This window comes from Petaurus breviceps, unplaced genomic scaffold (genome assembly GCF_028583685.1).
Source record: "Petaurus breviceps papuanus isolate PSGF00001 unplaced genomic scaffold, PetGlider_PUasm1.0 208, whole genome shotgun sequence".
Lineage (NCBI taxonomy): Eukaryota > Metazoa > Chordata > Mammalia > Diprotodontia > Petauridae > Petaurus > Petaurus breviceps.
The window spans coordinates 29,487,984-29,514,918 of record NW_027185852.1 but is presented as its reverse complement, the minus strand read 5'-3'; the positions used below and the strand labels follow the sequence as shown (position 1 = coordinate 29,514,918).

At 52.3% G+C, this 26,935-nt stretch overlaps 1 protein-coding gene across 13 annotated transcripts in view; it reads left to right on the top strand.

The window, feature by feature from the left end:
• LOC138165390 (microtubule-associated serine/threonine-protein kinase 2-like) overlaps nt 1–26,935 on the top strand; it is a 201,423-nt gene that overhangs the window by 90,639 nt on the left and 83,849 nt on the right. For 11 of the 13 annotated variants that reach the window (XM_069093688.1, XM_069093681.1, XM_069093682.1 and 8 more), the window contains one exon: nt 11,899–11,930. In XM_069093688.1, the coding sequence (XP_068949789.1) occupies nt 11,899–11,930 (32 nt within the window). Of the gene's footprint in view, nt 1–11,898; nt 11,931–21,497; nt 22,016–23,730; nt 23,920–26,935 lie in introns of those variants that run through there. The other 2 variants (XM_069093687.1, XM_069093684.1) reach the window with 2 other exon arrangements.

Below are 26,935 nucleotides of genomic sequence, written 5' to 3'. Positions count from 1 at the left end.
TCTCCATTTACTAGGTCAAGTGACTTGCCCAAGGTCACAGGGCTGCTTGGAAGTGCTGGGGTTGGTGCCTTCTGGCCAGGATCTCTTCCCTGGGTCAGGCTTCCTGTTCTGCCTGCTCCCTTCTTGTGGACAGGACCCTTCTCATGGAGTTGGTCAGCAGGCATTGGTGAGGCTTCTGTGTATACAGGGCTGTGTGCTAGGCATTCCGCAAGTGTACAGAGACAGGGCTTGCTTTCTTGGTAGTTGTGGTGGTGGGAGGTTACAACATGTGCACAGTAATGGGAAGAGGGAGAGAAGAGTAAGAACTGGGAAGCCTTCAGTGAAGCAGTCTTCCCAGGTAGTGGCAAGGAGGGAACACATTTCAGGTATGGGAAATGGTCTGACCAAAGTTGTGGACATTGGAGATGATGGAATGTTGAACTCTGGGAAGGCTGTTTTTTTAAATTTGGCTTTTGTGTGAAGGGGAATTGTGAAATATGTCTGGAGAGTGAGGCTGGAGTCACATTGTCAGTTCTCAGCACTGGGTCAGGATCATAACAGATGCTCAGGAAATCCCTGTTGATCCTAAAGGGCCCTGAGTGCCAAGTAAAGGGCATTAGGGAGCCATGGAATGACTTTTATTGGAATGCATCATCAGACCTGTGCCTTGGGAAGACTCTGGGCAGTGGTGTGAGGAATAGCAGAGAGGGGACAAGTCTGAAACAGGAACACTTAGGAGGGTTTTCAAGCCCTGAAGGTGAAATGCATTTGGGTGGTGGTTATGCCAGATGGATACAGAGAGTGTGGCGCATGTAGCCTCAGCCAGCCCTGGCAGTCCCAGCTGTGGGGGTTGGGCAAGGAGACAAAAAGGACTCCCAGCTTTGGAACATGGGGGATTCTGAGGATGCTGGTACCTTCAGAACCAGTAGGGAAATTCAGAGAAGGAGTCATGTTGATGTCAGTGAAGCCTTCAAGTGGAAACAATTGGCAGGCGCGGCAGGACAGAAGCTTGGGTGGAGAGAGGGCGCTGGGAGCAGCACCACAATGGGCATTTGAACCCATGGGGGCTGATGAAGGCACCCAGAATGCCAAGAGAGGAGAAGGGGGCCCCAGTGCAGAGGCCCAGTGAAGGGGCCGAGGGACAGGTGGGAGGATGAGGGCGAAGAAAGCACTCTGGGTTTAGCCATTGAGGGGTAGTTGGTAGGTGTAGGCAGAAGTACTGCTTGGACAAGTGGTCTTCGGTAGCTCTTAGGGGGACCCTGTCACGTTTTGAGCCCCTCAGGGTGCTCTCTAGCGTTGGACAGGGAGTGGCCCTGGGTGTGCCTCTCACCTAGCTCTCAGATGCTGAGTGGTGATGCTGAATGGCTCCATCAGGGCTGCTGGGTGCTGGATGTTGGCCAAGGCCTTGTCTGTGTTAGGTAGGTAGGAAGCTGTCTTTTCAAATTGCTGGGACTTAAATTCCTCCTGGTGCCATTTGTGCTGGTGTTGAGCCTCCCCAAGACACCCCACTTGTCACCAGACCCACACACTTTCAAGAGCCCAAGGTTGCCTGCACACTATGATAGCTTTTGAGTAAGGACAGAGCCATGCATTCCCTTGGGAAACTTCATTTATTATCTACAGAGAAGAGTTAGAAAGTTGGGTTGGATATTAACTGCCCAAATGGGAGAGCCCTGGGGGGTTGGCAAGCTTAGGGGGACACCTGAGCTGTCTGCGTGGTGCTCAGTGGTACCTGAGTTCTCCCAGGAGATATACTTGGAGGTGATGGGAGGACCTGATCTTTTGTTTCCATGTCAGCCCTTGATTAGCTTGCAGCAGTCTGGGATGGGGACCATTGTAGCATCACTGAACCTGAGTTAAGGGTGGCCTCTCTGTCCTCCGGGAGTGGAAGGGACACTGTACAGAGTGGAGCCCACAGGCTCCCAGACTCTGGGCTCTCTCTGGTCAGACACGCACCATAGGCACCCCTAACAACATGTGCAGGTCATAGGGGCCTGTGTCTTTTGGGGTAAATAGGAGAGGGAGGAAGGAGTGGAGTCTCAGGGAGAGCCAGCCTCTGCTGAACAAGATGGAAGGCCTTAATCCAGGAAGTGCCTTTGAATGGGCCCTTGGGCCGGTCCAGAGTTCTTCATTAAGCTGGTGGGCAGAGCCCCAGCTGCTGGCTCCATGTTCTGTACAGACAGACTCAGCAGTGGGTTGTTGGTTGTTGGGACAAATGAAGGAGAAAGTCAAGTGAACAGGCATTTGTTAGGCAGCTCCCGTATGCCCCTGTTGTCTGCCTGCTGAGGCACTAGAGTCACTGGAGTTGCCTCGTGGCTGCTGGGACCCAGGCTCCCTTATCTGGGGCAGTGGGCAGCAGTGGTAGGAGGTAGCTGCCCCTATGCCTCCCAAGGGCATTCTGTGCCTTGTCCTCATGAGCACAGACAGAGGTCAGAGCTGCGTAAGCTTGGCTTTTCCGTACCATTCTTCACCTAGTCCTGGCTCTCTCATTTCCTTCTCTTTTTGTCCCGTCCTCCTTCCAGCTGAGCCTGATCCTTTCCTGCCAGATGGACAGAGGGAGCCAAGTCTCTGTGACTTGCCAGCGTCTGGTCCCTTTCCGTTGATTTTAAGATCTGGCTGGCGTTGGCAGCTGAGCTCCCCCTGGTGTTTCCATGATCTGGGGCTCCTTTGCTCCCCCTACCCCCTTAGCTGAAAGAGGATCTTGGGAAGTTCAGAAGATGGGAGTATTTTAGACTGCCCCTGTTCCCTTCGGCCTCCCAGCAGTGCCTCCTGAACAGTTGATGGCAATGTCTGTATTGGGAGCCAAGGACAGATGGATGAGATGGCGTGATCCAAAGCTCTGCAAGGAGCCCAGCCAAAAAAGTTACACCAGACCTCTGGGGGGCACTGCAGCTGGAGGACTCCAGCAAAAGGGCTTCCTGGAGCTGTGAGTCACCCCTTTTCTACAGCCCGGGGCCCTCTTCTTCTGGACTTTCTGTATATGCATGGGGAGGAGTGGTCCAGACCTGACTGGGGGTGGGGTGGAGGTGTACTAATTTCTTGCTCTGCCACTTCAGTTAAATACTCCTTTCTAAAACCTTTTAAGTCTGAATAGCTAATTGACATCAATTGACAGACAGTCATGGGGGAAGCACACTGGTGGGGCTTATTTGCTTTGCTAGTAGAAAGACTACGGGAGCTCCTTGGGGCCAACCCCAGAGCTGTGAGAGCAGGTAGAGGTCATTTTAAGGATCCCAACAATGTTGGGAACTGGATTTTCTCATCCTGTAGATTTTCTGATCATCAGCAACAATGGACAGTAATGCTTTAGGCAGGCTCTTGTGGAGAAGGAGCTTCCATTCCCCTCCTTCATCCCTCTCCCCCACTGCCCACAGCAGACTGGAGGAAGCTTTGCTACCAGCACTTAGAATGTTGGGAAACCTCATTTGGGAGAAGCCACTTGGTAAGGTCAGGTGGGCTTTATGCAGCCTAGAAAAAAGCCCCAAGGAATACTCCAGATTTCCTCCTTCCATTGGAGTACTGGTTTCAGCTTTCCTCGGCAGGCTGAGGACAGGACATGGGCATGTGCTGGTCTTCATGCAAGCTGCCACTTAGACAATCTCTTATCTCCCCTGAGTTAGCAAGACTGTGCAAAGGTGCAGGTATGCCTTGCCCAGTGAATAGGTAATGGTTCCTCTATCTTTACTGGCCACCAGGGAGGAGGGCGAAGGCTGCTAATTGGACTTGGTTGATGTGACCGCCTTGACCACCAGTGGCAGGCAGCTGGCAGCTGTTTGAAATGGGATAGCCCAGAACTGTCTAGTCCAACCTGTATCTGAACTCGAGACAGCCCGGACCTCTTTGGCCATCTCTGGTCCTTCCTGTCCTGCCTGCAGCGCTCATGTTCTGTCCTCTGGGGCCAAGCATGAGGAGACTCATCCCATGCCCACACTTGGACACTGCAGCCTTCCCCCGCCCCAGTCAGGCTTCTCTCTTTTGGGTCAAAACATCATTGAATTTTTTTAAACTTATTTGCATTTGCCATGATTAGTCTTGTGCACTGTGGCCAAACTGAACTCCATTTCAGTACCCAGCCATCCAGCACCCTCCCCCCCCCCCCAAATCCTTCAGATTATCAGTGCTATCAGTCATAATCAACCAGACCTTCCTTCTTGCTGTCTGGTCACACTCTTTTCTGGGATGTGGCCTCTAGAGAGATGCAGTCCTCCCAGGCAGAGGGCACGAGCCAGCATCTTGTGGGGCCTGTTCTTGTCAGGTGTGCCCTAGGCCAGGCAGGCCTGGCTGGTCCTTGAGTGGCCGCACAATTTGTACTCCAGCCTTGTTCGTTTTGCTAAGGCCTGCCAGACAGAGCTGGCCCTCTTCTAGGATGACCTTGTAGACCTCAGCATTATTCTGCACCATGATGAGGCATCCGCATAGAACGAGACAGACCTCCTGGAGCTCAGAGCTGGAAGGAAGGAGCCTCTGGCATCTAGGCTCACCGTATCTGTACAGAAAGTCTCCCAATAGCCTCCCCAACAGACAGTTGTCTCAATCACAAAGTCACTGAACACTTATTCACGACTAATGTGCGCCAGGCGCCACAGATAAAAAGAACGGCAAAAGATAATGCCCCCCAATGCCCCCCGGATGTCAGAGTCTAATGGGGGAGACAACTCGTAAACAAAAAAAGCTATTAACAGGATAAATTGGACATAATCAACAGAGAGAAGGCCCTAGCATTGAGGGGGAATCAGGAAAGGCTTCCTTGACAAGGCAGAATTTTAACAGACTTGAAGGAAGCCCAGAAGTGGAGATGAGGAAGGAGGGCATTCAGGCTTCAGGGTCTTGTGCAAGGAACAGCCAGGAGGCCAGGGTCACTGAATCATCGAGTGTGTGAGTGGTGGGGAGGGAAGGGTTCAAGGGGTAAGAAGACTGGGAAAGTAGAAAAGGGCTTTTATATTTGATCCTGGAGGTGATAGGGAACCAGTAGAGTTTCTTGAGTACAGTCAGACCTCTGGTTTGGGAAGATGAGTTTGACATCTGGATGGAGCATGGATGGCAGTGTGGAGAGATTCATGGCAGGCAGAGGCTATGGCAGGAGCCTGGGCAGGAGGTGATGAGGGTCTGCTCTGGGGAGTGTGTCAGTGTCAGAGGGGAGAAGGGATAGTCAAGAGATGCTTTGGAGCTGGAATCGACAGGCCTTGGCAAGAGATTGGATGGTGGGGGCGCGGGGAGAAATAGTGAGGAGTCAGGGCAACGACACCCAGGTTGTGAGCCTTGGTGACTGAGAAGATGGGGCTGTCCTTGACAGTGATAGCAAGTTAGGAAGAGAGGAGGGTTTGGGGGGAAAGTAATGAATTCTGTTTGGGACATAATGAGTCTGAGTTGTTTATGGCAACTCCAGTTCAAGATATCTAAAAAGTCGTTGGGAGGTGGGAGATTGAAGGTCAGCAGAGAATTTAGTACTGGATTGTCGTGATTAAATCCACAGGAGCTGATAGGCTCAGCCAGTAAAGAGGTCTAGAGGGAGAAGAGAAGGGGGCCCAGGCCAGAGCCCTGGGGAATAACTAGGGGCCCCTGCTTGGAGACTGCCAGAGAAATGAAATCCAGAACCCCCTGCTGCAGCCCATCCCCCACATTTACTCAGTCAACGAGCATTCTTTTTTGGGACAGAAAGTGTGTCCTGATAGCCAGCTTAAAGTAACACCCTAAGCCCCCTCCCCTCCCTGGTTGCCTCTTGGACTGGTCAGCCCTCTTGCCCCCAGCTATCATGTGCTCCTTCCCTTCTCCCTCAGGCAGTTGATGAGAGTCAGTGGGTCTTGCAGAAGACCTTGGCGTTGGAGTAGTTTCAGCTGGTGGTTGTTCCCCGCCCAGGAACCTCGATGGTGTCCGACCCAAACCAGCCAGTCTGTGGGTCAGTTTTTTAAACTTTCAGAAGTAGTTTAATGATGATAAACACGATTCAGCAGGGAAACTTCTCTGTTGGCATGAGCCCCCACCGGCAGAGCCTTCCCTCAGGAGCCACCTATCCGGACCCCTCTGGGGAGGTGTGTAGAGAGGCTCCTGAGATGCTGAGATTCCTCCAGCTCGTTCTACATTGAGGTCTGTTAGGAGACTACAGCATTTTACTGAGCTCACCCAGGTACCATGGCAGTATCCCTGGGTCTCTGAGCCCAGACCACAACCCTGCTGCTAACAGAGAAGGGGAGGGGGAGGTGGTGTCAGCACCCGGAGAAGCAGCAGGACTGCCCCCCCTCTCCCCCTCGAGCCTCAACTCCCTGCCTTCCCTCTCAGGTGTCAGGGTTTCTGTGGAGCTTTGCTCTCTTGCTAACTACACCACCTGCAGAGCCTGGCTGGAGGCTTCCCTGAAAGGCCTGTTCTGGTATCTCCTCCTCCAGGAGGGGCCCCCCCCCCATCTAAGTGCCATTTGTTTCTCCCCAATAGAATGTCAGCCCTTTGAGGGCAAGCTGAGGGTTCACTTTTGTCTTTTTCCACATCCTCAAACATAGAGCCTGGCACACAGTAGCAACTGAGCAACTGAATGAATTCTTGTTGAATTCACTTGAGGAAAGCTACAACAGCAGTGAGGGGGATTTTCAATGCCCGGCCCTTGTGTGTAGGGTGAGCAGGACAGGGAAGGTGCCCTCAGGCTGTCTTGCCCTCCTGCTGAGAGGGCCTGGTCAGGGGGGCCTCGGGAGGAGTGTGTCGTGGCGTCTTTACCTGGCTTCCCCTCTGCACAGCTTCCCCTGCGACTTGGCAGGGGTTCAGATCCCAAGGGTCTGTGTCTGCTTCTTAAGTGCTGAAACCTCAGGGGGTTTGGAAACAGGTCGTGCAGGGCTGGGGGCAGGGTGGCCCTGGGTACTATATTATAGGGTAACGAGATTGGTCTCTTTTTCCTGGCCACCTGGGGATTGCCTCCAGCAGGTGATGAGGGAATCTGAGATGAGTGGAAATCTGTAGTAGGAGGAAGCTGAGGAGGCTGGTGGTGGTGGAAGGAGCTGAGACTTTGCAGGAGCTCTGCCCAGGGGCTGGGCTGGGGAGGGCCAAGGCACCTGCTGGACTATTTTCTTTTCTTGTCAGTGAAGGTAGAAACCCATCAGGTGGAAGTAATTTAACCAGGACGAGGGATTAGGGTGCAGACCCCTCAGCCTGGCCCTCCTCCCCTTGTGTCTCCAGCATTTAGCCCCAGGCTGTACCCTGGGGGACCTTGTGATCTGGGCCTGCCCTCTCTTCCATCTGGGTTTTCACTAGAGCTGCCTCTGGTGCCTTCCATGCACATATGGCTTCAGTAACGGCTGTGTGCCAGGGCCTGTGCTGAGCCCTGGGGACACAGAAGCGAAAGCGAAGAATCTTTGTCTGCAGGAGCTTGTCTTCTCATGCACACAGCATACACAGAAATAAATTGATGCAGAATGAGTGTGGAATCTCTTGGACCAGCAGCTGCGTTCTGTATGGTGACCAAGCACGCGTTCCTCAGGGTTTCTCATTCTTAGCTGGGGGCAGAGCAGCAGATCTGCCAGGCCTGTCCAGTTCTGGGTGCCAGATTTCACAGAACCACAGACTTAGAGCATTCATGGTGCCTGGGAAAGCTCTTTAACGCCCTAAGGAAGTGGGAACAAAGCTCTAGTTGATGCTGAGAATTAGGAGACAGGAAGTGGTCAGCTCCTTGTGAGGAGGGGTCGTGTGGCTGGAGGGGGACCCCAGAGCCTACCATGTGCCTGGGACACAAAGGCATTCAAGGAGCTCACTGTCTGTGAAGGCACCAGAATTATGGGGGATTGGGAAAGGCCTCCTGTTAGAGGGAAATTGATTGGGGACTTGAAGGAATGGGGGAGATAGAAGTATAAGGGGGGCTCAGGCATAGAGGAAAACCAGTGGAAATTCCAGGAGTCAGAGATACGGATCTAGTCTGAAGAGTATCACTGAATCACAGAATGTGTATGTGTGTGTGTGGGGGGGGTGCGGGGTGAGGTATGTGAAGACTGGAAAGGTTGGGGCAGGTTATGAAGGGCTTTGAATGGCAGAGGATTTGGTATTTGATCCTGGAGCCACTGGAAAGGGGGGCAGGGGAGAGGGAGAGAGAGAAGAGGAGAGGAGGGGAGGGGAGATGAGACATGGCCAGTGCTGTGATTTAGGAAAATCACTTTGGCAGCTGTGTAGAGGAGAGCCTGGAGTAGGGAGAGACCTGAGGCAGGCAGACCTCAAAGTGGCTAGTGTGGTCATCCAGGTGTGAGGTGATGAGGGCCTTGGGGGGGGGGGGCGTGTAGTGGCAGAGAAGGGAGGAGTAGATTGCAGAGATGTTACAAAGGTAAAATCAACAGACCTTAACAACAAGTTGGGTACAGAGAGAGAAAAGAGGAGAGAGAGACAGACAGACAGAGAGACAGAGAGAGGTCAAGGTTGCCTGGCTGACCATGGACAGTAATAGGAAGAGGGGAGGTTTTTGGGGAAAATGATCCCGAATTCAGTTAAAATAATCACATAATGAGTTTGAGTTGTTAATGGGACAGCCAGTTTGAGATTTCCAGTAGGCATTTGGAGAGAGGAGACTGGCAGTCAGCCGAGAGATTAGAACTGAATAAACATTTGAGAATCCTCAGCATAGAGATGGTGTCCATGGGAGCTGATATCACCAAGTGGCTAGTATAAAGGGAGAAAGGAGGGCCCAGGTTAGATCCCCCTGGAAAACCTCCAGTTATCATGTGTGACCAAGATGAAGGTCTAACAAAGGAGACTGAGGGTCCCTCAGATAGGAGAATCAAGAGAGAGCCATGTCACAAACACTTAGAGAGCAGAGAGTATCAATGGTGCTCAGTAGTATCTATAGCTACAGAGAGGTCAGGAAGGATGAGGACTGAGAAAAGGTCATTGGATTCAGAAATTAAGAGAGCCTTGGTAACTTTGGACAGAGCAGTTTCAGTTAAATGATGAGAAGTTAGATTATAGAGAGTTGAGCAGATAGCGAGAGGAAAGGAAGCGGAGGCACCATTTGTAAATAGCCTTCCCAACAGGTTTAGCCTCAAAGGTAGAAGAGATGTGGGATGGTAGCTGTTGGGGATGGATGGATGAATGGAGTGAGGATTTTTGAGGATGGGAAAGACATGTTTGTAGGCAGTAGGGAGGGAGAGATGGAAGATTAGTGACTGTGTGGGGTTGCTGGAAGGGCTGACAGGCTAGAGAAGGTGGGATGGAATGGGGTCACTTATGCATGTAGAGGCCACCTCTTTGTGTGAGACAAGAGTGAAGGACAAGATAGGAACAGAAGGCACCTGTGTGATGGGAGAAGAGGGGTAGGAGCAGAAGGCACCTGTGTGATGGGAGAAGAGGGGTAGGAGCAGAAGGCGCCTGTGTGATGGGAGAAGAGGGGTAGGAGCAGAAGAGCTTTGGGAGGTTTGAGGAAGGATGCATACTTTAGAAGAGCTGCTGTGGAGTGTGAGACAGAGAGCCCAGTGGTTGTGTCATATGCTTGTGAATTTCTGCACTGATGGGGGGAGGGTTGGCAGGGCAAAATTGGTGATGCAGTAAGACAGCAAAGATCTCCAGGGGTGGACACCAAGGGGTCGGGTTGGGGAAGGTAGGGACTAGTGCAGGGGAGATGGTCTGGGAAAGAACTGAGGGATTGGAGGGGCAGCTAAAAAATTGATTTGGAGTGGCAAGGCAGAGGAAGAGGCGGAATGCCAGCAGTTTGTGATTGGAGAGGGGGCTGTCCCCTGTCCCATTCTGGACACTGTGCCCTGCTAATGGTCATGAAATAATTTGTCACCCTTATACACAGTAGCAATGGGAAATCTTTGTCCCCCTCTTTCTGTTATTTAGAAAGGATATAAAGGGGGATGGGACCCTTAGTCCCTAGGGCCTAAAGCCTAGTCAGCCTTCTTTTGCAAGATCCTAGGAGGGGACATTGGAAGCAGCTAATTGGCATTTTGACCTTTTGTCAGCCAGAGGATTTGGTTACTCTCCTTGAGCTCTAACATTGGCAGCAGTGCTGAGCCCAGCAGGCCTCTGTGGCTTGTTTCCTCAGGTAGCAAGCCAATTTGTACAATTAGTTGGATTTGTGCCCAACTGCCCAACTGGGTGCTGTGCACCATGAGCACGAGGAAGAGTGACCCCTGATTGGCGGAGAGACCTCTGAGTGTGGGGGTTGTGCCTTCACATGTCCAGAGAGGAGCAAAAAAAGCCCTTTGGAAGGGCTTGGCCCAGTTAGGAGAGCAGCCCTGGAGCCTCCCCAGGAGTCCCTGGGTGTCCAACACCTTCCTCTTCAGGATCACAAAGAAAGGGCTTCTTGGCTGAGCTCCTTCTCACCTGGGTTATGCTGCCCAGCTTCCATCTTGCTCCTTCTGTAGATGCTGCTGTTTACAATGGCATGTGCAGCTGGCTGATTTCTTTGGGGACAAACATGTTGGTTTACTCTCCGTGAGTGCTGTTGGTGGGAGGGAAGCCAAACTGGCTTTGACAAGGTTAGCCAGGCCCTGTCCAGTCTGGGGAGGGACTTCTGCCCGCCTGGAGGACCAGCCAGAGGGGATTTGGTTCTGAGCCTCAAAGCTGCCCCTAGTGCCCCTAGACTGTGGGTGCTGGATGCGGCCTAGGGAATGAATAGTCTAAGGCTCTTAGACCTGGGGTCCCGTCCCTCCCCACAGCCTTTCTTGGAGATTCTGAATGGGGCATTCCTTGTCCAAGGTCTGTCTGTCTGTTCTCCAGGAGCTTCCCTGGGCAAATGTCTGTGTAAATGAATAAATAAACACAGAGTGGTTCAGTACAAGGAACATGAGTGGGTGAGGGGATAATAACAGTGATAATAGTAAGAATTTCTGTTGTTTGGTCACGTCTGACTCTGGGGGTTTTCCTGGGAGAGATAATGGAGGGGTTTGCCATTTTCTTCTCCAGATGAGGAAACTGAGGCAGACAGGGTGCAGTGACTTGTCCAGGGTCACACGCCAGTAAGTGTCTGAGGCAGGATTTGAACTCAGGAAGAAGAGTCTTCCCGACTCCAGGCCCAGCTCTGTGCTCTGTGGTGCCACCTGGCTGCCCCAAGAATAAGAATAACCAGTACTGGTAGAGCCCTTTACAGATCCGATTTCATTTTATCCTCTGGACAGCCTGGGACAGGTGCCATTATGGCCTCCATTTTATGGATGAGGAAACTCTAGGATCGCCCAGCTTGTAGGGTCTGAGGCAGGATTTGAACTCAGGTCTTACTCCTGGGACTGTTCCATCTACTCTGGCACCGTCTGCTCTGGAAAGCCGCATGCAGATGGTGCTTGAGTTGCATCTTGAAGCAGGGAGTGTGAGAGGCTGCCAGTAAAGAGAGAGGGAGTTAGTGGCTTGGGGGCCCTAGGGTTCTTGGCCAGGGAGATGCTGCCCCCTGGTGGCCAGCCGGAACCTTGTGGCTCTCTGACCATTTTCCTCCTGGCTCCCTATTAGGGAATGAGTAGTTAGCTGGTTTGCTGGGCCTGCCTGGGCCCTGGCCTCTCTCCTTCTCCCCAGGGGTCTCAGCACCATCAAGGGAAGCCCAGGCCCTCAAGGCATCCCTGCTGTAGTGTATTTGACAAGAGATCATCCAGCCTCTGCCTGGATACTTCTGAGGGGGGGGCCCCTCCCCAGGACACCCCTGCCCTGGAATAGAAGTCCTTCCTGAGAGCCAGCTGGCTTTTCCACTGTGGCCCCCACCCCCCCCTTCCCACTGTGGCCCTTCAGCTCCAGCTGCAGCGTCTTCTCTTCTCCAGGCTTCCTTTCTCTGCCCCTTTTGAGAAGCACCTGTGGCAGCCGGTGGCAGACTGGTAGTACTGGTGCCTACCTCCCAGGGTGGTTCTGGGAAAAAGAACGAGATCATATTTGACGAGCACTTTGCAAACCTTAAAAGACTATCTAAATGCTAACCATCATTACCATCTGGGTGACCTCCACTTCTCTAACTTGGGCCTTTCTTTTGTTTTTTAGAAGGAGCTGAGCCTTCCGAGAAGAGGCAGCTTGTGAGTACCTTCTTTGTTCACCCGCCTCCCTCCCTTCCTGGTGCTGGGGGGAGGGATGGGGGGGGGTCAGTCTGGCCTGTCCCAGGCTCCCTGCCCCCACTGTCTGGCTGCCATTAGGCCTTGGGACTTGTTGTCTTACCCAGACACAGTCACTGAGCTTCTCTCAGCGAGCCCAGAGACAGCTGACCCAGTTGTGGCCCTGGCTTCTGGTGGTCTTCTGGGTATTCTCTGCATGTTGCCCTGAAAACTGTCTCCACGGTGGTGTCTTGGATTGAGGGAGTGCCTGGCTCTGGAGGCTCCAGGTGGCTGGGCAGCCCTAGCCAGAGCACTTAGCCCTGGCTAACGGTGAGGCAGGACAGGAGCTTCTCTTTCCGCTCTGCTCCTTGTCCCCTCGTGTGACTGACCTTGTGCTGCAGTCACCCCAGGGCCTGTCCCTCCTCTTGACCTCAGTTTCCTCCTCTCTGGTCTTCCTTTCTAGCTCTCGTTCTTGGGAGCTGTTGGGGGCATCGGCTCCTAGTGAGGCCGGCAGGTTGTGGGTGGGCCCTGGAAGGCCGTGGCTTGGCCTGTGGCCTTGTCTGCTACTCCAGACAGGAGGTGTTTTGTTCCTCCTGGAGAGTGGAGGTGACTCTGCACCCCCGAATGGTATGTGTGGTAGGCAGAGTGCTGGACTTCATGCTAGAAGGACCCGAGTTCAGCCCCAGGTACTCTGGAACTGTGTGACCATGGGCAAGTCACTGAACTTTTCCCAGGCTCAGTTACCTTATCTGTAACATGGAGTGGTATTGGAATTTACCTCACAGGGTGGTTGTGTGGATCAGTATTTGTGAAGTGCTTTGTGAACAGATACAAATGCTAGTGATTATTTTAATAGATAGATTCAAGGTTATTTTTCCCCTTGTTCTCTGAAGCTTCTTTGTATTGGTCATCCATAGTGATTTTGAAAAGCCAGGGGAGCTTTGTTCCTAGGTCCATTGATCGGTCTGCCTCCATGGGACATCCCCCCAAGCACCTGTGCTCGGGAGCAGACTCTCCTCCCCATTGGCTTCTGGCCTGGGGTGTCCAGCTTCCAGGCAGCAAGTCCTTGGCACAGGGCAGCGGGGCTTTTGCAGACCACTTCTTACTTGAGACTAGGCTGTGTTTGTTTCTTGAGATCCTTTTCTTCTTCAGATCAGCAAAGCAAACTTTTATTAAGCATCTTCTTCCCTGCTTTTCCCTTCATATCTATTGTGTTGAGGAAGTGCTGAATTGGGGCATGGGACAGGCCAGGCCTGAACGGGCTTTGAGGCTTTTCTTCAGCAAACTTCATGGGCTGCTCAGAGGGAAGGTAGAGAACTAAGAATTTCAGTCCTAGCTTCTGTTCTGAGGGTCAGGCAGCATGTACACAGATGAATCCATACTAAATCTTTATGAAAGAAACATTACCTAACTTTTGGAGGGAAGGGGAGAGTCCTGGAAGCTGGTGGCAGCCTCAGGTGGGAGAGCTGCTCCTGAAGGGAAGGGGACACAAGGCAAAAGTGGCAAGCAGAGGGGTGTGTGTGCGTGCACATGTGTGCGTGTGTGTGTGTCTCTGTTTATGTGTGCCAGCTGGAGTGTAGATTGGGTAAAGGGAAATAGTGTGTCATTGCCCTGGAAAGATAAGCTGGAGCCAGGTTGGGAAAAGCCTTAAATACTGAACAAAGGAGTGTCTAGTTTATTGTGGAGGTCATGGGATAAAGTTTTAGGAAAACCAGTATAATTGCTGGGTGGAGGGCCATGGCTGGAGGGACTGACAGTGATTGCTTCTCTTTTCAGAATTTTGTGATATCATCAATTGGTTGTGCTTATTTTTTCCCTTTTTTCTTTTTTTACCTTTAAACAGTCCTGTCTTCTATATGGGATGGCTGAGGGGGAGAGGGAGAGATGCTGGGAAACTTCAGAGTGATGTCAAAAAACCAGTATCAATGAAAACATAGTTTAACAAAAGATGGTGGTTGGGGGATGAAGGAAACCAAGCTGGCCTTTTGTGTAGGCTCTTGAAGTCCACACCCAGACAGAGCGCCTCCTGGCTCCCAAGTCTAAGGCCATGGCTTGGATTGTCTGAATTCACCTGGGAGCCAATAAATGTAATTAAACAGGATCCCAAAAGAAAGAGCAAAGTCACATGTCTCCCTGCATCCGGGGAGGGTCTTGTTCCCCCCCCCTCCCCATAGCCAGCCTGCTGACCCCCCTCGTGGTGCCCACTCTTTCCTTTGGAGTTGTGGGCATCTGCCAGGCTTCTTTCTTCATGTTGTTACCAACTGCTGTTCCTCTGCCAAACCGCAATGACAGGATTTGGGGTGCAGAGATTGGCCCTGGCACCTGGTGCTCTTGGTGAGCTGGCCTGGCCATTCAGTGTCCTTATCAAAAGCCAGCTGAGTTGCTGGTCATTTTCACTACATCATGGACCAGAGATTTAGGGCTGCAAGGGATCATTTAACAGAGGAGGAAATGAGGCCAGAGATGGGCAGTAAGTTACCTAGGGAGCCGCTGGTACAGCTTCGGTTCTGGCTCAGGCAGGTCCCCGTGTCCTTCCATGCCATATCCTGCTGCCAGGCCTCCAGGGGCACCCCTCTCAATGGAAGCCTCCTGACACCCACTTTGTTTTTTTCAAGTTTATTTAGTATTTTATTTTCTCCCCAGTTATATGTAAGAACAATTTTAAACATTAGTTTTTAAAACTTTGAGTTTCACATTCTCTCCTTTCCTCCCTCCCCACCTCCCACTCCCCACTGAGAAGGCAAGCACTTTGATTTAGGTTATCCATGTATAATAGTCATGCACAACATATCCCTGATGGTCAGATTGTGAAAGAAAACATAAACATAAAAAACCTCAAGAAAAATGAAGAAGTAAAAAAAGCATGCCTTCTGTTTGTGTTCTCTGTGCAGACTCCGTCCGTCCTGCTCTGGAGATGGAGAATGGGTCTTGGATCACTGTATTGCTGAGAACAGCCGGGTCAGTCACAGTGACCAGCTCACAGGGCTGCTCTCACTCATACACGGCTCACGCGAGTCTTGGCAGGTTTTTCTGAGAGCGTCCTGTCCTGCTCAGCATTTCTTGTGGTATTCTGTCATGGTCACATACTGCAGCCCATTCATCATATGATGAAGGTCACATACCTGCTTCCCAGTCGATGGGCTTCCCCTTAATTTCCAATTCTTTACCCCCACAAAAGAGCTACTATAAGTATTGTTGTACATATAGGCCCTTTTCCTTTTTGTTTTTTATCTTTTTGGGGATACAGACCTAGTAGTGGTATTGCTGGGGCAAAGGCTATGCCTGGTTTTATAGGCCTTTGGGCACAGTTCCAGATTGCTCTCCAGAATGGTTGGATCAGCTCACAACTCTGTTAGCAGGGCATTAGTGCCTCATTTTCCCCCACATCCTCTCCAGCATTTTGACACCAGCTTTGACAAGGGAGTCAGACAGCTGTGATTACCTTTTATACAGTTGAGGAAAGCCCTGGAAGAGGTCACAGTCACCCAGTTGAGGCTTTGAGCCTTTGCTGACCAGATGTGAAGAGCTCCTTTCCATGATACAGATTTCCACATGACTGGAAAACCGATAAACACCCTGGAGCAGCATCCCAGTGGTCTTAGTGGACCATGGAGGAAGGAGTCACTGCTTGCTACAGGTTGCAGGGTGAGGAGGGCCCAGATGAGGAATAGGCTTTTTGGGTCAGATGGGTCTCGAAGATGGGAGAGTCTGTTCCAGGCTTGGGAGTGTGGGCAAAACATTGGAAGTCATATGGCCACAGAATGAATCACCAGAGGCAGTGACCAGATTCATCCCCTCTCCTTTCTGGGCCCTAGTCCTCCCTTCCTAAGTCAACAGAATGCTTAGTAGGACCCTTTCCTAGTGCTCCATGTACTATATTCAGCTTTAGGGCTGGTGCATCAAGCCATGCATCAAGCCAGGGCCTGTGGCAAGTTCTTGACTGGCTCCTGATGCCCAAATTGTTCAAAGCTGCACAGGACAGCATCATAACATGTTGAGGTCAGTGCAGCCTTCCCTGCTCTCTAGGGCAAGCTCCTCATTTTAGAGAGAATGTGAGTGACTAGGCCGAGGACACTGCTAATGGAAAACAAGGATAGAACTGGAACCCTCTTGAACCCTCATCAGGCTTGAGTCTAGTGATCTTGGCAGTGATCCCTAGCCTCTACTTTTAGGGACAGAGGGCTCACCACTAGTTACTAATTAATATGGTAGCTAATTATTAGAAACTGAATGCTACCTGCCTTCCCTCTGAATGCTACTAGCTTTCCCTCTGTGACCTGGTCCTGCCCTCTGGGGCTGAGCAGAGGAGAAGTGATCTCTTGCCCAGCTTCTGGTCCTTCAGACACTTAGAGGTCTACAGTTGTAGCCCGTCTGCTCTGAGGCGACCTGACGTAGCTCTAGGCCCCCTTGCTGTCTTGTTTGCTCCAGTGTGGCATATCCCTTTCTAAGATGAGATCATGTGCTGTATGGTGGGAGTCAGGGGTCCTGGCTTTGAATGGTGCATGTGCTGCTCCCTACCATATGAGACCTTGGATGGACATATCTTTTTTTTTTTTTTTTAAGCAATTGGGGTTAAGTAACTTGCTCAAGGTTACACAGCCAGTTATTTCTGGGTGTGGTGCTAAGTATCTGAGCCTAGATTTGATCCCCAGGTCATCCCGACACTGGAGCCAGTGCTCTTACTCGCTGTGCTACCTGGCTGCCCCTGGACATATCTTTTAATGGCTTCAGTTTCCTCACCTGTAAATAAGGAATTTGGTTGGGTGGACTCATTCATCTCCAAGTTCTCTTCCAGGTGAGACCGTGTAAGGTTTTCTAAGATGTTTAATTGTGTTCTGTTTCCTTGCTCCTGCCTAGCCTGTGGTCATGAGGGGGATGCCAAAGGCACATAGCTTTCCTATTTAGTTCGGTACTGTTCATTTCCATTTCTCATTCTTAGGGCCAGTCCCACGCACACTCAAGACTTTTGGAAGCCCTTGGCAAAGCCAGCCTGGAGTCCCTTTGTCTCCTGCCTGCAGTTCCCTTTTTTGGGCCAGGGGATGCTTCATCTAGCAGAGGCTGGGCTCTCAAACCTTCTGCTTTGGTCACTCGCTAAGAAAAACGCAAAAGAATGGCCTACACTTGGTTGGAGGGACCTTCCCCCTCTGGTGGACAGGTTTGATTTCATTTTGAGCCAGAAGGCATGCAGAAGACAGAGGGGAAGAGTCCTCCAGTACAGGTGGGGCTGCTGTTGCTTTGTCAAGCCCCGCATTGGCTGTCTGTACTTGCCTGTTCATGGGATGTCTTGGCCAGGCCCAGCCCAGATGCTGATCCATATTGAACTGCTCTTGGAACCCACCTGAGTTTTCTCTTGGTTTTCAGTGGTAGTGTTGGCCAGAGGCCTGACTCCAGCAGGAGAAATGCAGATCCAGCCTTCTTTCTTGGCATTGCTGCCATTCTTGCCTTCATCCCTATATCTCCCTTGCACCTTAGGGTTCTCTCAGAACAGCGCCATTGAGTAGGTGATGGGTGCAGACCCTCAGAGAATCCTCCAGCTTTCACTGGGAATCCTCCCTTGACAATGAGCTCACTACCTTCCAAAGCAGCCCGTCTCATTTTCAGACAACTCTCAGTTCTTCTGTGGAGTTGAAATCTGCTTCTCAGCTGCTCTCCCCTGCAGCATGAGAGTCTGTCTTCAGGACTCGGCGGAACAAAGCTCAGCTCTCTTTGTGACAGTCTCCATCTTCCTTAGTGTTCTTTCTTCGAGGCCCGGCATCCTCAGCTGTGTGCTTCATCTTCTGGGCCCTCTCCAACGTGACTGTGAACTGACCCAGGAAGTAGCTCACACCCCAGATTCATGGCTCCCTGCCTCAGTGAGCAGTCTAGGATAGCACAGCGTTGACTTGGATTCTGCTTGTGGCCCACCGTACCCTGTAGATCTTTTTCAGAGCTACTGTTGTCTGCCTGTGTCTTATCCATCCGAGTTTTGTGAAGCTGGTTTTTTCAAACCTAAGTTTGCCCTTATTAAGTTTGATTGCTCTAGTTGGGACTTTTTCAGCTTGGGCTCCTGACCCCAGACTCCAGTGTGTTAGGTATCCCATTTAGGTCACCATTCAGTCAGTTCTAACCATTCAAAACCTCATTTTGCTCTTCTTCGGACTTTGTCCCTCCCATCATTAGGGGCTCCCCCCATGCAGAAGTGCAGCCAAGTGTTCCTGTATAGTGAAGACACAGAGCTTGGCAGTTAGGGCATGGTGGTTCAGACCCAGCTCTGTGTCCTTTTGGCGGTTTCCTTCTTGCCATGAATCCAGGGGCTCCTGGTGGAAACAGCTCATTTGGGGTCATGCATACCTGCCCTAGTTATTGTGGGGCAAGAGGTTTGGGGGTTCTCAGCCTGAAGAAACAAAAGCCACTTGGACATTTAGAAACAATGTGGGGGCAAGGGTAAGACCCTCCCAAAAAGATGTGTGTGGCCAGGTCATAGAAGCCAAGAGTTGCCATGGTTTGTTGTGTGCCCTGGTGGGGTAGATCTGCCAGGATGTAGCTACTGCCTTGTCCTCCAGAGAGGCTTCTGGGAGGCATCAGGCAGGGCTGTTCCATGATGTTGTGGCAGGAGGCTCCTCCTCTGTCCCATCCCAAGCAGCCTGGGGTGCTTGGTGGTATGAGGGTGCTAGACTTGGGGGCGGCAAGACCTGAGCTCAGTCTACCTTAGGCAATTAGTTCCTTGCTGTGGATCCTGGGCAAGTGTCTTAATTTCTGAGTCCTGGCTTTGTCTTCTGTAAAATGGGGAGAGAGAAAGATCCCCCCTTGCCCAGATGATTGTGAGAATCTGATGAGGCCCCATGGAAAGTGTTTTGGGGGCAGGAGCTATTGCTCACTGTTAATCAGTTCAGCAGCACTTTAGAGCCCAACCCCTGGGCTGTTCAGCAGCCTTAGAAGGTAACTGGCCTTGGACCTGCTGCCAAGGGGCTTCTAGTTCCCTGGAGAGAAATGGCATGGGCACGAACAACCATGACACAAGAGACCAGAGCTCCCTGGGGCCTTTGAGGGGGTCCCAAGGAACAACACCTCAGAGGGGGTAAATCAGAAGAAAAGGGGCTGAGCCGAGAAGTCTGGGTCGGCTGGGACACAATGATGTGACCAAAGACTTGCAGGGCAGTGATATCTGCTTCGCTTTGCAGGCACATTGGGGTGCCCTGGGGGATTGTGGAAAGGAGAGCTGCCATGATCTCGTAAGTGCCTCTTTGTGGGCCATACTGCCAGCCACCTCTTGGCTGGTGAGCTCCTTCCTGTTCTTGAGGGCCTTTACTCTGGCGGGGTCTCATCAGGGGCATTGTGTTCAGCTCAGGATGTTAGATTACAACTAGGATGGGGAAAGATCTGGAGTCTAGGTTACCTGGAAGTCAGATGAAGGACATGAAGGGTGTTTGCCCGGATCCTAGAAGGACCATTCTCACTTGTTGGAAGGACTGTCCTGTAGAGGAGGGACAGAGCTTGACTTAGGGAGAAGGTACAGAGAAAGTCCGAACAATTAAGGCAGTCTGAGAGAGGAATGGAGAGATGACAGGACCATGTAACTGGAGGTGATGGAAGGGAGCCCCTGTTCTGGGAGCTATGGGCTAGGTTGTCAAAGGTGATTCTGTAGTTCGTTTCTGGCTCCTGACCCAAACCTCTGGTTTAGTTAAATTTGATACATCCCTTCCATGTTCAGAGCACTATGGGAGGCACCAGACTGGCCAGCAGAGCTGCCCTCTGTGTTTTCTGTGGTGGTTTGTAAAGCCTGTCCTCCTCCTTGTCTTTGTTAGCTCTAGGGCTCCTTACCTTTTCTGTAAAGACCTAGACATAAGGCACATACTGATGTTCCCTGGGGAAAACGAGGGGAGGGGCAATCTACTGGGATTCAGATGTTCTCAGATGTGAGCCCCAGAAGTTGTGATCAGTGAGAGGCTACCTGGATTGTGCTAGGCCATGTAAACCCAGCGCTCAGCTTTGAGTCCACAGGCTCTGTCTGGGCTTGTAAGGGGATTGATTGATTACTGATCAGATTGTAGGGAATAAGGGGCAGTCGATGAAGCATTCCTCCTTTAAGTGCCTCCTCTGGGCTAGACGCTGTGCCGGGTTCTGGGGAATCCTCAGGGAGCCTATGTGAGGCTTTGGGGGATTGTGGAAAGGAGAGCTGCCATGATCTACAAGTTTCCTTGTCTGTGGGCAAGGAAGTAGAAAGTCTTATACAAAGCGATTTTGGGAGTGAGAAAGCACTGATCTCTCAGGGGGATCTGGAAGAGCTTGCTGGAGGAGGCAGCCCTTGCCCCAAGCTCTGGCTACCGCCCCCCCCCCATATCCCCCTCCCCCCTTGCCCCATAGGCAGTGGGTCAGAGAGTCCAAACCAGCCTCTGGGGTCCTGCTGCTCATGTTGTAATGACTCAGAGATCCTCTGGGAGCTGGGCGGAGCCTCTGAGACCATCCAGGCCAGCCCTGCTTTCACATTTCAGCCTGCAGGAGTGTTTGATGCCCATGAGAGGCTCATTACCCACGGGCCTGCCTTTGGGCTTCTTCCTATCAAGGGCCCCAGGAGTCCTGGTTGTGGTGTGAGGTTGTCTGGCCACATGGCTCTGGCCAGTGCTGTGGGCCCGTTGGTGAGCTTGGGCATGCGGTGGCCTGGTACCAGCCTGGTCTTTGTGACTGTGCAGCCTGGAGGAGCGGCACTATGGGCCCAGTTCTCCCTTCTGCTCTCCTCTCAGTGTGTGTATTTAAAGGTGCCAGTGAACCTGCTGGGGTCATGTGGCCAGGATGAGCCAAGGGGTCTGTAATGTGAGCAGGGGGTGGTGATCAGTGGAATCATTGTGGTTCCTGCCCAAGGCCACAAGCCAGGGTTATTTTGGGGTTGGCTATGTTTGGGGTGGGGGGAGGGGAGGTTAACCCTTTGACAACCAGATTTCAGAAAATTGAAATTCAGACCCTAAGCAAGAAATTTTAGCTAATGTTTACTGTCTTTATTGCTAGAGAATATCAGTCAGCACTGAACCTGTCGGCATTGGCAAGTGTTCCAGGAGTGGGGCTCTGGCCTGGATCTTGATGTGTCCCCCATGCCTGGTGAAGGCCCAGTGCCTCTCTGGCGTGCCCTGCATAGTCCCAGGCAGTGAGAGGTGATGGTGGCCATGGCGCCTCTGGCTCAGACCTGTGGGACTTCTGGACCTCAGTCTCCTTAGCTACAAAGTGGGAGTCATATGTTCACCACTGCCCTCGCAGCTTTTAAATCACTGAATTGTCAAGTTCTACCAGAGTGTGTGTTCTGTTGCACGCATATGTACGCAAGAGTGAATGAACCAGAGTGGAGGTTTTCTGCCAGCCTCACTTTGTCATTCTCTGGCCCTGGGCCCCCTCGGGGTCAGCCCCTGCCTCTCTTCTCTGCCTCCGACAGGAGCCAGGGGCCCACTGGGTCCCTGCCCGGAGAGGCTCAGATTCTTGAGCACTTTGATTTCCAAAAATGGCCTGATGAGCACGCTGAGTCCCCGGTCCCCCAGCCCCTGCCTGGAGCAGCTGTTCTGTGGTCTGCTCACAGCTCTTGGGTTTCTGTGAGTGATAACTGTATTTCTGTCCCAGTGTGAGTGCCTGTCGCTATGTACAGTCTGTGCCAGGCCTCGTCCCCCTTTCCCTCCCCCATGGGAGCTCGCCTGACGTGTGGACAGTGGCGGGTGGCACGGAGCTGGGAACACGTTTCCAGACAGACCCTAGCCCTGGGTTGCTGCTGCTGCTGCCGGCCGGAGTGAGTGATGTCAGGAGGACCCTGTCGGCAGATTCGTGCCTTCTTTTCTAAATCATTGTCAGCCAGGGCTGCCTTTCCATTTTTTGGAGATTCCAGGGCAGTGGCTCTTAGGTCCATTGGCCACAGGAGGGTGAAGTCCCTTGGATTGAGCCCTGGGGTGTCTCGGAGCTCAGTGTGTCACTGCCTTGGCTGGGTTCTGGCCCACACCCTAATCCCTGCTCTGAGCTCGCTGTAACGGGCTGGAGGTGCTTAGGCGCAGCCGCCGCAGCAGCAGCAGCATGAAACGGAGGCGAGAGAGACTGGGAGCCCCATCTCTTCGGATCCAGTAAGGATGTGGGAGGGCAGGGGGCTGATGGTGGTAGCCTGGGGCTTCTGTGGCTGGGCAGGCTTCAGGGTTGGGCTCAGGGGAAGCCACCACCTGTCTGAGCTGCAAACCCTGAGGAGTGGGTATTCACCGCCACAGGCCTGTAGTCCTTGCCTGCCTTGGCTGTTCCCACCAGCATTGGGATTTGGTGTCCCTCCTCCCTCCACTTCTGGCCCCATCTAGACTGAGGGGAGGCTGACTGGTTCCTTTCTGTCTGCAGTCAGGAGAGAGACGTGAAACTGGTTCAGGAGGCAGTGGAGTGGGCCCCCCAAGATTGGTGGGTTGGCTGGAGGAAGCCAGAAGGCAGGCTGAATGTGGGTCACTGCCTCCTAATCTGCTGGATTCTTTAAGCAGAGATTATCAGGCAGGGAGCTCTTGTGACCTTACTGACAAGATGTCCCCGGAGCCTTCAGGGAATTGTAGATGCAGGAAAATGAGGGACTCACGCTCCCAAGTTCTTGTGTTTGTAGACTGCCCAGGGAACATACATGTGCCTTCTGTCATTCTGGGTCCTGCCGAGTGCCTGGGCTTAGCACAAGATCGAAAGTACCTCATGAAACAGAGGCCGGGGTTCAGCCCCATGCTTCAGGAGGGCTGCCTTTGGTCCCGGCCCAAGTTCATTGGGTGCATTAATGATTCCCCAAGGTCTTAGGGGGTAGTCGTGCTGGGGTAGCCCCCGTATTCACTGTGCCTGCTCTGGCAGAATAGATCTCATTGGCCACGTGAAATGTTTAGGGGCAAGTGCCAATGATAGAGAGGAGAAGGGACCAAAATCCAGTTGGTGGGAGGGAAACAGCTTTGGCAGGGGCCATCAGGGAGCCTCCCCTGCCCACCAGTGGCTCCAACTCCAGGCCTTTGTCCAGCCACAGGCAGGGTGCCCTGGGAATGGCTGGGGGCAACCTGGGTGATGCTGACAGTTAACCCCAAACAAGATCAGACTTTCTGTGTTTGGGGTTTCTTGCAGATGACTTGGGAGTGTCCTTCCCCTCCTCTGGCTTGAGGTGGGGCAGTTCCTCGGGTTCCTGGGGCCTCTAGAGCCCTGGAAACTCCCTATCTGACCCTGCGATCCATGATGGGCAGCAGCTGGACCTGGTGGAGGGGTGTGGAGGGAAGGAGCTGATGAGTTTGAAAGTGGCTGAAGTCACCAAGTCTAGTATTTGCTTTGAAAGATAGAGTTGAACTTTAGCCGACTGAATCCTCAATATTTAGGCCTGCCCCTCAAGGATCACCCAGGCAGGTTGTGACTGTGTTTACATATCTCCTTCTAAGCCGATGGCTGACTTAGGGAGTGCTCTGGGGTCCCCAGTGCTTGTCAGGACCTAAGAGCCTGGGCTCACACAGAGATCCTGGCTTGCCTGGTGCTCTTCTAAGCAGAAGAACCACTAGTTGAGTAACAGGAAGGTCTTCCTGGCTACCAGGTCATGGCACAGTGACAGGCCGGGGACAGGCAGGCAGTTAGCAAGCATTGATTATGGGTTGGGCAAACAAAGAAGGGCCAAAGCAGGGTCCCTGCCTTCAGGGAGCTCACATTCTGAGGCACGTTCCTGGCTTGGAGGCTCTTAGGGCCTCTGCTTCATTTTCTGGGCCTTTTATAGAAGGGTCTGGCTCTGAATGGGCCCTTACCCCGTCCAGAGCTTGTCACTGACCCTGCCTTTTCTGCTGGGATGCCTTGGCAGAATCTCTTCTCTTGGTCGAGGAAACAGTGATGTCCACCCGCACTTACCCTCCTCGGCGTCAGCGCCTGCCCTGTGCCACCCCCAGCTCCCTCTCAGTGCCGATGGGGCCTTTGCCACAGCTCCTCCGGTCTTTTTCCTGAACCTGCCAGCCCAGAGCGGCCCTGGAAGCTGCCACCCGTTCCTGTGGAGGTAAGGACTTGAGCCGCTGCTCAGGATGGCCAGGCAGCTTCCCCAGCTCCCCCAGGCTCTGCACAGACTGTGCCAGAGGCCGAGCCGGGAGGGGCCTTGTACCTGGCAAGGTGTAGTCCCTGCTTGGAGGCCTGGGCTGGGAGGGGGGAAGGGGAGAGCGCTCTCTGTCCTCTAGGGCTTGTGGCCCTGAGAAATGAGGGTTGTGCCTGGGATGGGCAGTTCCCAGCACTGCAGCTTTTGGGGAAGAGGATGGGCGGCCCTTGGCTGGAGACGCTTGCGTGGGGATCCCTGGCCTTGGGGCTGTGAGGTGGTGCTGATCTGGGCTCAGTTCGTGGAAGGGCTGCGTGGTGGGGGCTGGGCTTCCTGGCTGATTGTCATTGAATTGCAATGATACTGTTTGTTGAGATGATTCATTGTAGTAACAGCTGGCATTTCTGTAGGGCTTTAAGGTTTGCAAAGCACTTTATAAATGTCATCTCATTTGGTCCTCACAGGAGCCTTGGGAAGTAGGTGTCCTTATCCCCATTTTACAGATGAGACAGCTAAGGTCTAGAGGGAGCAGTTCACACAGATCCTAGATCTTCCTCCCTCCAGGCTCAGTCTTCTTATCAGCCCTTATATGTGCAGAGTAGTTACATACTGGGCAGGGTGGAGGAGCAGGAAGAGGGGACAGTTTGGAGGAGAGGGGAGGGGCCATGAAGAGTAGGGGCATTCCAGTTTGTGGCCTGTCTTGGGTAAGGAGCAGAAGGCCACTTTGGCTAGGTTAGGCAGTGTGGGGAGGGGAGTCATGGAAAGCTAGGCTGGAACCAGGAGTTTCTGTTTGGTCCTCGAGTCAGTAGGGAGCCAGTGTTGGTTAAGGAGGGGGTGGGTAACATGGTCAGAAGTGTGCTTAAGGACAATCCCTGTGGCAGCAGTGTGGAGGATGGATCTGAGGCAGGTGGTGCTAAAGTGGTGGCTTTGTGGGTGGGAGATGTGGTGGAGAAACAATGGCAACATTTAGCGACTGATTGGTTAGGGAGGGGTGAGCTCCCAGACCTGTATCATGTACAACAGCTGCACTGTAAAACCATCTCTAAAACCTGTTAAAAACCAGGCTCAGACCTGTCGGTGAGTTAGGAACGTGTCTACCCCAACCATGTGAAGACTTTCCTGGTGCAGTGGGCACATGAGAACAATATGTTCCCATGGCTATGAAGGCAGCTGAAGCAGGTGCCGTGGAAAGCTCAGAGCTTGGTCAGACATGGACGAGGGCAAGGTCATCCACTGCATCCTGGGCCATTGGCAGCTGCCCTGACTTTTGTCTGGCCACCGGACTTCCATGACTCTGGAAGAGAGTGAGGCTGATGACTTTGTGCAACTGCCTCACTTAACCAATTAATTAGCCAGTCAAGACATCATCCTGTGATGTCATTGGTCTTCTTGGAAAATGCCTAAAGCGACACCAAGGGGTAAGCAAGAGTGAGGAGTCCAGGATAATATGGAGGCTGGGAAGATGGTGGTGCCATTAGCAGAAATAAAGAGGTTAGGAGAGGGAGGGCAGGGAAGAATGGACTTGTTGATGTAAGAAGTCTATGGGGCATCCTGTTTGAGACACCCAGTAGGCAGTTGGACGCAGGGATTCAGGAAATCTGGGATTTATAGATCTGGGAATCTTCAACATAAAAATGATAGCCTTTTCCCTCAAGGAACTTGGTCTGGAGGGGGCTACAGTGGGGGAGAGAAGACCACCCACAAAATAAAGCTGAATCATGGGGTGGTGGGGGATGGGAAGGAGAAGCCCAAAAGGCCCAGAGGAGGGCAGATGGGTGGGAAATGAGATGTCTGTTCTGTTCCTCCATTCTTAAATGGAGAAGTTTATGACTCCACCTTCAGTCACAGGGCAGAGGGTACCAATGAGCATCCAGAGGAATTTGAAAGGAGGAGAGCCAATGGGAATATACTGTCATATTTGGAGGCTTGCAAAGAGTTCTCCCACAGTGACCCTCTGAGGTGGCCCTCACCAGGGCAGCTGTCAGCTTCCAAGGAAGCCCAGAGCTGTTGTCTGCACAAGGCTAGGGACCTCCAACCCACTGGGTAGTGAATTGATCATTAATGTAGGAAATTATAGGAGCAGGCACACCCAGGTCTTTGGGTAGTCACTGAGAAAAATCATAATTGGGAATGGGAAATAGGGCAGCAATCACACATTGATAATTTTGACTGAGTCCAAGTTTTACAAAACAAATCCTTTTATTAAGGGAATTTGTTCTGTGAAGCTCGGATTCAGTCAAAAGGCTGCACTTGAGGACCCAGGGGGCCACATGTGACCTCGAGGCTGCAGGTTCCCCACCCTTGCATTAAACACAGAGAATATGGGGACAGAAAGCCCTAAGAGGCAGATGGTGGTGTGGGGTCAGGGAATAGGACGGAAAAGAGAGGCAGGTCTTATGAGGAGCAGGATGGATAGTGGGAGAGGACGAGACTCTCCTTCATGTTCCTGTGGCTCAGAATTGACAGCATGGACCCCAGGGCTTGAGAGGGCAGGAATTGGAAGGCTCCTTTTTATGTTTTTTTTTAGGGAAATAGACTCTTTTCTGTGACACCTTAGGGTTCATTAACATGCCCACATCTTCTCAAGGTCATCACTTCAATGTTGTCAGCACATTTATGATGTTCTCTTGGTGTGAATTTTGTCTGAAATATACAGATCATAGATCCAGAAGCCTTGACAAGCAGTGCCTAGATGGGGACTCAGGAAGACTACCTGTGTAACTTAAACTCTCTGAGCCTCAGTTTCTTCATATGTGAAAAATGGATTTTTTCAGAGCTGCCTTGGGTAGTTGTTGACTGGCCCAGCTGAGGTGGTAGGTGATGTGCTAGGACAGGGTCAGTTATGAGAGCCCCAAACAGTCACTTACTCTTTCCATGGGGCACAGAGGTGGGATGCTGCTTGGTGCTAGAGGTTGAGGCTGACTCTGGAGTCCCAGGAGCCCAGGATATATCTTGCTTCTGACTCTCCCTCCCTGGGTGAACTTGG